Source organism: Mauremys mutica, chromosome 11 (genome assembly GCF_020497125.1).
Source record: "Mauremys mutica isolate MM-2020 ecotype Southern chromosome 11, ASM2049712v1, whole genome shotgun sequence".
In the NCBI taxonomy this organism is placed as follows: domain Eukaryota; kingdom Metazoa; phylum Chordata; order Testudines; family Geoemydidae; genus Mauremys; species Mauremys mutica.
Genome location: NC_059082.1, coordinates 8,978,124 through 8,990,806, shown reverse-complemented (window position 1 = coordinate 8,990,806; position 12,683 = coordinate 8,978,124). Strand labels below are relative to the sequence as shown.

Sequence of the window (12,683 nt, the reverse complement as noted above, 5' to 3'; positions counted from 1 at the left end):
TGTGCTCGTGCACACACTTCCACAAACACAGCGCATACAGAAAACCTTGTGTGTGCAAGCCAAGGATTTCCATGCCTTTGCGCACACACAACTCTAACCTGTACAAAGACAGTGCTTTGCACACTTAAGGTGTGCTTGCACAAATTATACATGCAGGTTTTAAAAGGCTGCCCTCAGCCTCTCTGCCTGTTTTCCCATCTGCAAAATGAGGATAATCAGTTAGGCCGATTTACTATACAGGGATGTTAAGTTTAATTAATTTTTGTAATATACTATGAGAGCTACTCAGATGAAAGGTGCCAAACAAGTGCAAAAGGTTTATTATAACATGGGCCTAGCTCATGCTGATCCAAAGATTAAAAAGGGTTGTGTTTTTTTCCTTTTAATGTTCATATTAGAGTTTTCAGACACACCAAAAATATTTCTCTCTTTATTGGGGGGAAGCAGGGAAGGCGGAATAACCACAACGCCAAACCGTATTTCTGTCCTTAACATAATATCATTAGCAAAGGTGAGGGGTTCACTACTGTTTGGGGGTCTGGGGTTTTGTTTTTGAATAATAGAGGAAACTAAAAGGGAATTTCCCTTCCCTTCATTTCAGTTTCATTAAATAACTTGTAAAACCACCGAAGAACATGTTGAAACAGCAACGCCATGGAAACATCCCCTCACCTTCCCAAGTACTAGTGCCTCATGCACAGCTAGATAAGCCCAGAGGTGGAGAGAGAAGTTTTATTAGTAGAGAGCTCAGCGTTAGAGGGCAACCACTGAGCAGTGCCTGGAGCTAACCCTGGTTCGTTAAGTGTGTGGCTTTGATTCATGTACAGTTTAGAGTCAACTTATTTAACCTCCATAGTGAGAGCTACCTGATAGGCTGCAAGGAGGGGGGTTTGTTTGTGTGTAGATTTACTTATTTCATTTAGATTTATACGGTTGCCCAATAGCCTATCTTTCCACATGTACAAAAATTAACAGTGAAGCACAAATTTACAAACAGGCACAATGCCAAAGACAACTCACAAGCCATCTATTCCCCAAACACAGGGTGACAGGTGATGGATCACTTGATTATTACCTGTTCTGTTCATTCCCTCTGGGGCACCTGACATTGGCCACGGTCAAGAGGACAGGATACTGGGCTGGATGGACATCTGGTCTGACCCAGTATGGCTGTTCTTATGTTCTTACATCCCAAATCCGGACCAATGAGGGGCCAATAGCTCCAGAATCAAGGACACCTGGTCCACTAAGCTTGCTGAGACAGCAAACCCATAATATTTAAACCAGTGGGCTTGTTAACTCAAGGGACTCCAATGATTATACAAGGAAAGAATCACACAAGGAGAGAAGATGGTCTTTAATGTAGACAGGATCCAAGCCATTCAGAGATTGATAGGTTACATCGAGTACCTACAACTCCACCCAGACTTCTGGGAAATGCACTAAAACATTTAGCGCAACACCTGTAGGCGCCCATGCTCTCTCACACCCCTCTTCAGGTCACGTAAGGCCCTCCATTCTACATTTATATGGTGGCAAGCAAGAATTTATCTGCGACTCCCAACTACAACTATCAAACTATGCTGGAAAGTCAAAGTTTTGGCTTGTTCTGAAGCTCAAGTGTAGAGGACGGGTTTACTGCCAGCTCCTATCTCAAAATACTAGTTATGGCCACCACAGCTGGGTATAAATACTCCAAATGCATAAGCTGTCGCATGAAAAACTGGTTTCTGTTGACTGACTAGTTTATCTGGACATTGTTCCTCAATCAGGAAACATCAATGCAATCTGTAGAGTATTTTTGTAGCAACCTGACGGCTCATTCCAGTCCCTATTAACCAGCTTTTCATAGCCCACAAGTCTCTCCAAAACCATCTCAATTGGTTCACCCTAAGGCAGGGGTTCTCAAACTAGGGGTCGGGACCACTCTGGGGGCCACGAGGTTATTACATGGGGGGCCAAGAGCTGTCAGCCTCCACCCCAAACCCTGTTTTGCCTCCAGCATTTATAATGGTGTTAAATATATAAAAATGTGTTTTTAATTTATTTGGGGGGGGTAAGGGGTGTCACAGTCAGAGGCTTGCTATGTGAAAGGGGTCACCAGTACAAAAGTTTGAGAACCACTGCCCTAAAGCTTTACTATACTGACTAGGAGTTACAATAGAACTTCTGTTACAAACACCTCGGGAATGGAGGCCGTTCGTAACTCTGAACAAAACGTTATGGTGGTTCTTTCAAAAGTTTAAAACTGAACATTGACTCAATACAGCTTCGAAACTTTACTATGAAGAAGAAAAATGCTGCTTTCCCTTTTTTAAAGTAGTTTATATTTAACATTGTACTGTACTCCCTTTTGGGGGGGGGGGGATGTCTCTGCTGCTGCCTGATTGCACACTTCTGGTTCCAAACGAGGTGTGCGGTTGACTGGTCAGTTCGTAACTCTGGTGTTCGTAACTCTGAGATTCTACTGTACGCCTAAATCAGTGGATGACTCACAAAGAAGCCCTTAACTCTGATACTGCAGGGAGAATACGGATCTATGCTAGAGAATTAGACCCTTTAGTTTTATATTGTTAGAAGTTATTTGGTTTTTAACCTTTGTACATGTGATTAGTTTATTCATTAACTGCATTTATGAGTTGGAAAAATAACTCCAGAGCTCTGAAGAAGGTAACAAAACAAGACAGTAATGACCAAAGGCAAAATCCAGTGCATCTAACACAGTGGTTCTCAACCTATTTACGACTGTGGGCCACATATGCAGCTCTCTGTGTGTTATGTGGGCCTCATCAACACGCTATATATACTATCTGTATGACCCTGAGGATGTCACATGGGCTGCAGCTGTGTGCTGATTAGGCTGCAGGTTGAGAACCACTGATCTAACCAATTCTCTTGAAACAGCTACAGAATCACTTTACACACATCTGAAGAAATGCCAGAATAGGCTACAAAAATAATTTGGCCAAGATTTTCCTAAAGCTTAGAAAACTGTCATTTTCAGCGGTGGAAAATGAAGACTTCACCTGCCCAGCCAGACTCTCATGCAATTTCTTTTTTCCTGTTCAAAGCAAATTGCCATAAACATCTGGGAATTACTCACTATCTGACTCCACTGACCACTCAGTCTGGAATGTAGTTCCAGAGAGCAAATATTCATGGTGTAAAATAAATGTTTCCAAACTTGATAAAATGGCATTTTATTCTGAAACACTTTATATAGGAAACTATAAGAGACCCATTACCCAAGTCAATTCACTTTCATTGAATCAAACTCTCAAAACATACATGAATCAACAAATCAAGCCATGTTCAGTAGTTTTCACCCTCCTCTAAGCATCTGCTACTGGGAGACTTACTAGATGTTCACTCCTAATAGGTCTTTCCCAATTTTAGATTCCATGTACTACTAGGTAATAATAATGCTGTACTATCCAATAATGCTGTACTGGTCTAACTGACAACAGACTGCATATGCAAACACCCCATCTCCCAGATGACCACAATCCCAACCCCTGGCCAAGCGACCAGATTGACATCCTTCATTCAGCCTTATTTTAAACCATCTTAGTCACGGAAACTCCACCACTGACCTCTAGGTTGTTTAAATTAGGGAAATGTAATTATTCGTTTTAAATACAATAAAAAACCCACGCATCATTAGCTGATAAGTTTAGGTATCTTTTCTCTGAGGGCCAAAAAAGCAAGTGACTGAAGGTGGAAAAGGTTAATAGTACTCACGTCTACACTGGGAACACTTGCCTAAATATGGTTTTGTTTTGGGGTTGTTGTTTTTTTGCACTATATTCTCCATTTCATGTCAGCTCTTCCAAGTATGCATACACACTGTTTTATACAGTACAGCTGCAAAATGATGCTCTACACTGAGAGACACCAAGAGACAGAAAAGACAGCAGATAACATGGATGGTACCTTTTACTGGATCAGAGAAAGAAATTTACTCCCCTTCCCCAGAGGCAGCAGCAGCAGCCAACAAGGATTGTAACACACACACTTACATCCAGACATTTCCGGCTTTGAAAATGTGCGGCTGAGCAGTCTTCAAACACAGACATAAAACATGTTCGTTTGTTTTTTTTTTAATACATCAGTTATCCTGCATGTCCCTATCTAAAAAGGGGATGCTGCACTGGCTTTAAAGAGCTTATTGTTAGTAATTAGGTTTCTAGTCCTATGCAGTCACCACTGTTAGAGCTCAAACAAGCAGCTTTAACTGGGCTGTCCATCTCTTTGTGTGTTTGTTTTGATAGAGGCTCAATTATGCTCAGGACAATGGCCTGTCTCTCCATTTTGCTGTGAATAGGAAGCCAGGGTGCCATTGTCACCCGGGCTTCAATTCAGTTACAACAACAAAGGGGTCTGAAGTGCCACAAATAATGGGCTACCTAAAGTAGCTGGAAAGGGGAAGGATGGGGACTTTGCAATAGCCACAGTCCTCCCTCCCTCCCCCCACCTCAATTCCTCACACCAGAGGAAGGAGGCTCGCTTTAACAAGAACAATGTCAGCGGCTCCTCCTGCAATACAAATTTAAGGCACAGATAACACTCCTGTTGATAATGCTGTAGGTGGCATGGAGGGGAGCAGTGTTGTGAAGTCCATAATTTTAGCTCGGCTTCCTAACTGGGGAATGGGGGGGGGGGTGAGATTGAAGCCAGAGCCATTTTAAAAACAAGAGCGCTGTCAGGTCTCCGCTCTCCCACACAGCACACGTTTTAACTGGGAGGGTGGAAGCAAAGTGAGGACGTAGCAGGTCACACTCAGAAGAGGGCACAGTTTGATCTGGAAAAATAAAAGAATGCGATAATGCTTTAAAATAAAGCATCAATTATACTCAGATTACGACCAGTGAATGAAACCTAGTACCAGACTGTTATTGTAACCGAAATCTCCTCCTCCCCCTTTCTGGTGCCTCATTCATAAATGGCTGCTCAGGAACTCAGCTGCAGAAACAGACACAGAGTGTGTGGTGGATTTTTTTTTTTTTTTAAACAGGGCAGGTATGGGGGAATCAGGGTGAACCCCCTCCTCCCACATTTTATTCCTTTTCCACAGTCAGCTCCTCCTCCTCTAAGTCCCTTCCTCTGAACTTATTGCTCAACCTCATGGTGTTTCAGAAAAACTGAGTCTTTTGCAAGCTTGTTTACCAAGCGGGGTTTTAACTCTGACGCCCAGCAATCTGAGGTGCCTGGATGTCATTCGAGAGGAATTCTGGAAGGCTGGGTTTCATGCAGTACCTCTCCAGTCTGCATTACTTTTCACAGATCGCCTTTGTCCTTCCTCTGGGGTCACGCATTCGTGAGTTAGAGAAGCAGAAAAACATCAAATTTAAAGAAGAGCAACAGTCTCAAATTATGTTTACTTAAGAGCAATAAAATTAATCTGCTTCCCCTAACCTGTCATATACATTACTATGTAGGTAAATCTGCTGGTATATATGTTTTGTTGTTTATATCCCAGCTTTCCTTCAGAAGGTATTGTATGACTTCTAAATAGACATATTTGTACTAAAACATCATGGATGCAGCCTTGCATTTTGTTTGTAGTTACAAATGGGAACTAACTTTTCCAAAATCTATTATTTAAAGAAAGAGGGTATGTCAGAGAAGAAGAGGAGATATAGAACATTATTGCATTTTTAGTGCCCTGTTTACAAGTCACATTACAGTTAACATAAGAAAAATCAAAAACACACTAACATTTAATCCACAAAAGTTTTAAAACTAACTACGGAAATTAAATCAGCAGCCAAGGGCTGACCAATAGATGACGAAAAATCTCATTTCATTATAAACCAAAAACTATCAGAATTATAACTTTGTGCCCAACATTATAAAGTTACTCAAATTTTTAACTGTACCTCCCAGCTGAAAACAAGCAGGTAGGAAGATGCTTTTAAAAAAAAAATCATAAAAAATTGTAATCCCTTGTGAAACCATTTCTAAAACAATGAATTCACGTTTAATGGATTTTTCTCCCTACCTGCTTATCTCAGTAATCATTACCTTAAGGAAGAGGCTTCTTTCCCATCTTCCCCAGAAGCTGGAATAATTTGAAATTTTAAATCGAGATTACAGCATCACTCTCCTACCTCGCTAAATATCAGTTTTTCCAAAAAAGCTCTGAGCATTAGGAACATGCAAATGAGGAAGGTCATTTGACCCTTTCAAAAGCACAGAAAAGAAAGCCATCCTCACTTCCTGAACCCACTCAGGTTACACCATTTAACAAATAAAGAATCTAACCATGTTTATACTAGTGGAAAGATCATCTGGACACACTGCTCAAAGCCCAATCATGTCTTTATAATACAAATAATTGTTTCCCCAGTGCAGAGGTTGCAGCGCTCAAACTGACTAGCCTATCACACTAACTTTGTGGGCAGTATTTCATTCAAGTCATATTTTAGAAGATTGCTACTTATCAGCATGTCTATGTAACATCACCATTCTTCCCAGATTAAACCGAGTCTATAGCTATGATCTATCATTTCATAAGTGTTCTAAGGCAAGAGGTGCAGTTTTTAAATCCTAGTCAGATACCTTTTGACCAACCTCTCCATGGAGTTGTCAAAGGCAAACAGTGGAATTATTTATATACTAATAGAGAGAAGACTGGTTTGTCTTCATATATCTGTTGGCCTCTACATCAGACACAAAGAGCAGCACTGAACATCAAAGATGGCTGGCTAGAAGATTCATTGCCTAAGATCTGTTGCTAGCTGTCACAAACTTGCTGTGTGGTGACCATGAAGAAATCACAACATCCGCCCTTCATACCACTCTCTGAAAAATGGATGTAATACTTCAAATCAGGTAGTCCATCCAAGTCTCTCTTCATCCAAGGATTTTAGAGTACTGTACAAACATTAGCTATGTACATTTAAACTCACAATAATAGTTATTCATCCCCCCCCCTTTACATAATCTATTCTAGACCTTGATCAAAACATATCAGTAGATTTTGGTGAGAAAAGCTGGGTGTGTGCATCACCTCCATCTGGCAGATTCTTTAATATACATACACATACCCCAGGGGACAATGTCATCACTTAAGTATGGAAAAGCTGGGCTTCTAAACTCAGCAGCTTCTCTCTGAACCAGACCACATGTTTCTTGGAGCAATTTTTCCATTAGCAGCTTACAACGTAACTGTGCCCATGCTGATCACAAATACCATTCCTAGCTTTCGTTCATACGTAGATTTCATCTCCCTAAAATTTTACACTCAGAATTACACTTGGTCTATCAGCACTTCAGACCCACAAGTCTGGCAACAGACCTGGTCAGAAAATAGGAAACATTCTTTTTGTGTGAGAGAAACACTTCTGTTTCTATTTTTCATCAACATGGTGTTTCCATCAATATTTTCTGACCAGCACTAATTAACAAAAACACTGCGGGGAAACACAAAAACGTATTGAGGCAGGGATTGTCTACATAGGGTCTAGGCATAGGCGCTATTCCATGGGTGCTCTGCAGCTGGAACACCCATAGGGAAAAAAATAGTGGGCAGGAAGAGGCAGGGTGGAGTGGGGGCTTGGGGGAAGGGGAGGAGTGGGGGTGAGGCCAGAGACGGAGCGGGGGGTCAAACACTGAGTAAGTCAGCACCTGTATTACCATCTATATTCTATACAGTCCTGAACACTTAAGTAATGCTTGAAAGGGTACGTAATCAACTGACAATCATCCACATTAAGTTGCTTCGAGGAGAATGGGAGATGGGCATTGCTTCAAAATTTACTTAACCTCTTGCTTTCTTCGATATATTACTGTTGAGATGAGTTCCTGTCTGCATCCTGTAAAACTTGCCCATACCGGTATTGCCCTGGCCTCTTCTTTTGTCATTCAGTGTTGAACGCATTCTAAGACAATATGCATTTCCTCACCTTTGGGGGCGAAGCCAGACTTTAAGGCACCTGCTCCCCTACTTGGTGTAAACTTTGCTTGTGCCAATCAGAAACGAACACAAACAGGTTTTGGGCCCCGTCCCCTATGACACTTCTATGATGTCATAGTTGGTACTTTAGGCCTGCCTGCCATGTGCAAGCAGGGAGAGGAGAAAGAAAAACGAATCCTGTGTATCCTGTGTACACCCGTAACCGAGCCTGATCACCTCCAAGCCTCTCTCTCAGCTCACGTGTATTAAACAGAGCTTCTACGTTTACCGGTCGTTATGCATTCGTTTGTGTTTGTAAGTATCAGTTATTACTAAATGCTGCATCTTTGTTTATAAATATTGTTAGTAGATATTTAGTCATTGTGTGTTTTAAGTTTCATTAACTCTATTAGCTAATCATACAATGCTCCCTTACCCCTTGTAATTATCCCCAATAAAACTTTAAATTGATTAATTTTAGTTGTGTGTGTGTGTCTGCAGTTTGCATCGTTGCCCATACTCTCCTTGCATCCCTTACCAATATAGCCTATTGCCACGTGCAGCCTGGTAAATAACAGGCCTGCATTTTCTTTCGCCCCTGCGTGTACGTGGCAATCCACAATTACCTGGTTACTTCACGAGAAACAAGAGACTGATTGGTCTAGACTGAATTTTCAGTTTGGCTAAGAGACGCACCGAACAGTTAAACTGCCTGAATGCACAAAGCAACATGCCTCAAAAGCCAAGCTTTTGTTGACAGACTATACAATACAAAAACCTAAAAGAATAAAAATCTTATCAGTACTTCTTAATCGACAAAGCAGTGTCACTCTTTACACTCAAAACAACTATTTTTAATGCGAACAACTAAACCAATCTGAACAGTCTTCCTTGTGGTACTACACAGTAGGTTGGTTTTGTGTTTCTTTGTCATAAGGCAGATGACTGTTAAACCACGTTATCTTTATATGCCCCTATATAGGGCTCTGTATTTTAAATGAACCCTTCAATAACTTGAGACCAACCTAGTAAAGAAAAGCAAGCAATTTCTTTTCTGACTCTTAAATTGATGCCCTAAAATTAATTCCCAGACTGGGGGATTGCATTAGAAAGAGGGGAGAAATTAGTCTCTGGCAAGAAGACCCAGGGATAAATGATAAATTTTATAAATCTAGTACTTTGTTCATATTACAATAACTTTTTATCATTAAACAATTAGACAACATCAGTTACCTCTAGTATGTTGTTCTGGTCTTAATTATCCAAGAACAGATCAAATGCTTCAACAAATGCATTAACAATTTTGCCTATTATTAATTAAACATGGATCTTTTTCTCTAAATTCCCAGATTAGTAGTGACCGACCTTGTTCTAGGATAGCTGTACAATGAGCCATGTAAAATAACTGCACTCCGGGTCCCATGAAAACTCATCCTCAGGAAATATTGTCTTACCACAGGAAGCCTTGCCTCAGAAATCTCAACAGTGCACTGAGGCCCAGAACAATTTGAGGATGGAAATCAAAATAACCTTCTCACCTTGAACCAGTGACTTTAAAAGGAGGTAGAGGATTTACCTCTGGACAGGGCAGCTGTCCATCCACGTCTTTCCCTGATCTATTGAGAGAAAGTCTACCTAGTTCCTTCCTGAAACACTAAATAAGCTATTTTTAGAAAGCTCAAAGCCAATATTTTCCATTAGGTGCTCAGTACCTTAAGCTCTCATTGAAACCAATGATAGGAGCAAGTGCCCAGCACCTTTGAAGCACTACCCCGCATTTGGATGTCTCAAACATAAGCGTTAGATGTTCACATCTGAAAGTTCTAACCCAAATTTAATAGCAAGAATTACCACCCACCTACCTGGAAAGTACCTTCTATTCCCAATATATTTTACACTTTGATTTTCTTTTTAAAGTGACATTCTGTGAAGTCTACTTCAGTGCTATGGGAGGGGGGCGAGAATAATTCATGTCTAACTATGAACCCACACATTTTTCTTAATGTCTTTCAGTTCAAAGTCTATTATGTACTCTGAAAACAGGCTTTTTACCAGCAGACAGCAAACTTCACACAACTTCCTCCGAGTTAACACTGCTTAATAAATATCTTGCAACTTTATCATGATCGAGATCTCATACGATACCAGCAGGATAAAACAATACATACTACGTATCCGTAAGTCTGCCTGCCCAACACAACTTGGAGTTTTCCGTCACACTGGGTTTCATCTCAGGTCAGCTTGTCCAAAAGGAACTAATGCAAAAACTATACCTGGCATTTTGAAAACACACTAACTCAACATGAAACAGTATAAGGCTTTGGGGGAAGGTGTTTTCCATCTTACTATGATTAGAGGGCCTTAACAAGTCTTCTTCCATTTAGACTCAAGTGTAAATTACTGGCTGAAGTTAGGAATACAGATCAGCTTTGAAGCAACAGGTGGTTTGCTGACACAAGAACTGTGCATCATAATAATTTCATTTGTAAATATTGAACAATGAAGGAAGCAGGAGACATCTATATTAACGTTCCCTGTCAAAGTAGTAACATATATTAGCTTAAAATGGTCAACATTCAGAAGACTAGAACTTGTCATGAGGGTGCTCTGTGGTATAATTTTACAAAATCACCTACTGTGCTTCTAAAAACAGCCAGTAAAATCAGCTACTACATAACCATACACAAGCCAAAAGAGAGACCTTAAATGGTAGCTGAAACCATAATATAAATAGGTTCTTATAACACAGAAGGAGCTCATCAGTATAACTGCTGCATACAGAAGACCGGAATTTGCTTCTTGTATATCACACCCTCACTAACATCCCTTAATTTAGAGGAAGGACAGTACAAGCTAGAAAGTTCTAGGGTAGGAAAAAGCACAAACCTTGCCAGCAAATTATATGAACCTGAGGAAATGAAGGACAGGAGATGGATTCCTAGAACCAGGTCATTGGGGAAGAGCTAAAAAATGTGCAAAGTCATTACTGTTCAAAAGCTATGTACAATAGCTCATTAGACAAGTACTATCCTAATCTGGATTTTAGAAATATTAGCCTCGACTCAAATTTCAGTTTTACAGTGAGATGAAAATTAGTATTGCAACTCTTACTGTGATATACTCAGACCTATAATCCATTATCTTAAGCTACAAAAATTAATCAATTGAAACCATGCTCACTGTTCATTCATCTGTTTTCTGTACAGCAAACAGAACATTTCTGGCAGCCTAGACAAGAGGAAAATCTACTCATGATGAACTTAAAAAGGAAGAGATACACCACTCTGTCGGTAAATCTTATGTCTGAGCTACATTTAGCAACAGAAAAATGCAATACCTCAGTCCTCCTTTCTGAAAGGCTCACCTCGTCATTGTTTTCCTTTGCACTTATTCGGATTTGCATGAGAATGATAATTTTGTTTAGGTTTCATAGTGTTTTGCTGACAGCATTTTGTAGACGTCTAAACGTATTTTATAATACAAAGCTGAAGTTAAAGACTTGAAGTTTCAAGATGAATCAAAGGCAAAGGTTTCATAAACAAAAAATGAGGAAAAAAAACCTTCGCTGCTCCAAACAAACATGACAAATTAGCAAGACAAGTTTCCGTGATTTAATGCACTCACCTTTCCCTCACCTACCAAATAATCTGACTTTTTTCTGTAGTGCCTACTACCACTATATTTCTTCATTCCACAGGTAAATCAGATCAAAAGCCCTCTCATTTGTCAAATAAAAAGGATTTGGGATGTGTCAGTCACTGGCTGGCATCTATCAGTCTCACTTAACTACCGCATTTCATACGGGGCTGGAGTAACAGAGCACATCCATAAAGAAGTACACATACAAGAAGCAGATTGCAAAACTGCCTGTAAATGATGTTTGGTTCTAGTCAGCCACTCACTTTCCTGGGATCCAGTGCAGTAACTGACTTCAGTGACACTATTCATGAGCTTAAAGTTAAGCATATACTTAAGTGATCTGCTGGACACTGGCCCAAATTCATATATACTTTATTAAACCAACTTTATTTAAAGGAATGTTTTAAATTTTAACTGGATTACGGTAGTAATGGGACTTCAACCTTAATACCAGTAGATTTAAGTTTCTGAACGTGAGATATTCTCTGTCACTCAGAAATCTCTAACATCATTACGTTCCCTGCCAGCTTTACAGAGTAATTCTAACTACATTTAAACTCCCAGCAGAAGTTCCTAAGGCATCCCCTTTTCTTCTGTGCCGCCCTTATGGAATGCGCTCAGCAATGTTCCCCCTACCCCCATGCCATTATCTTCTCATTTTACAAATTCCTTAGACTCACTTCTTGCATGTTGACCACAACAGGTCACTCAACAATGGTATACATTTACATTGTGAGAGTGTGTGTACATCATACGTACATTTCTGCAGAGCCACCAAGATTTACATGTGCCCGCACTGGTACCACATTGGGGATAATTTCTTCCTTTTGCCTCACCCCTTCTCCTTACTACCATTTTGTTACCCCGATTTGCCACGTCAGGTCTGCTATTAAACTGAAAGCTGCACCGGGCAGAGATCCTGTTTTTCTATTTGGCCTGGGAAGTGCAGAGCAAACTTCTGGTTGTTGTACAAACAAATAATAATCCTAATTTTGCCCCATCCTGTCAGCTCCAGCAAGGATAAGTATGTCCAGGGGGTACTCGCTTGCTCTAAGAAACTGAGCTTAGCTGGGGTCCCTCCCTTTCATTCCGAAAAGCCTCCCCACCAAAAACCCTGCTCAGCCCCACTTAGCTACCACAATTGCAA

General features: G+C 40.5%; 1 protein-coding gene across 4 annotated transcripts in view; it reads right to left on the bottom strand.

Annotated features, from left to right (window-relative positions):
• Positions 1-12,683, bottom strand: part of IGF1R (insulin like growth factor 1 receptor) — a 266,306-nt gene that overhangs the window by 144,314 nt on the left and 109,309 nt on the right. The window contains exon 1 of one of the 4 annotated variants that reach the window (XM_044979707.1): positions 7,768-7,876. The exons of the other annotated variants lie outside the window; for them this stretch is intronic. Within the exon in view, the coding sequence (XP_044835642.1) occupies positions 7,768-7,834 (67 nt within the window). The 5' untranslated portion in view covers positions 7,835-7,876. Of the gene's footprint in view, positions 1-7,767; positions 7,877-12,683 lie in introns of those variants that run through there. 4 annotated transcript variants of the gene reach the window in all.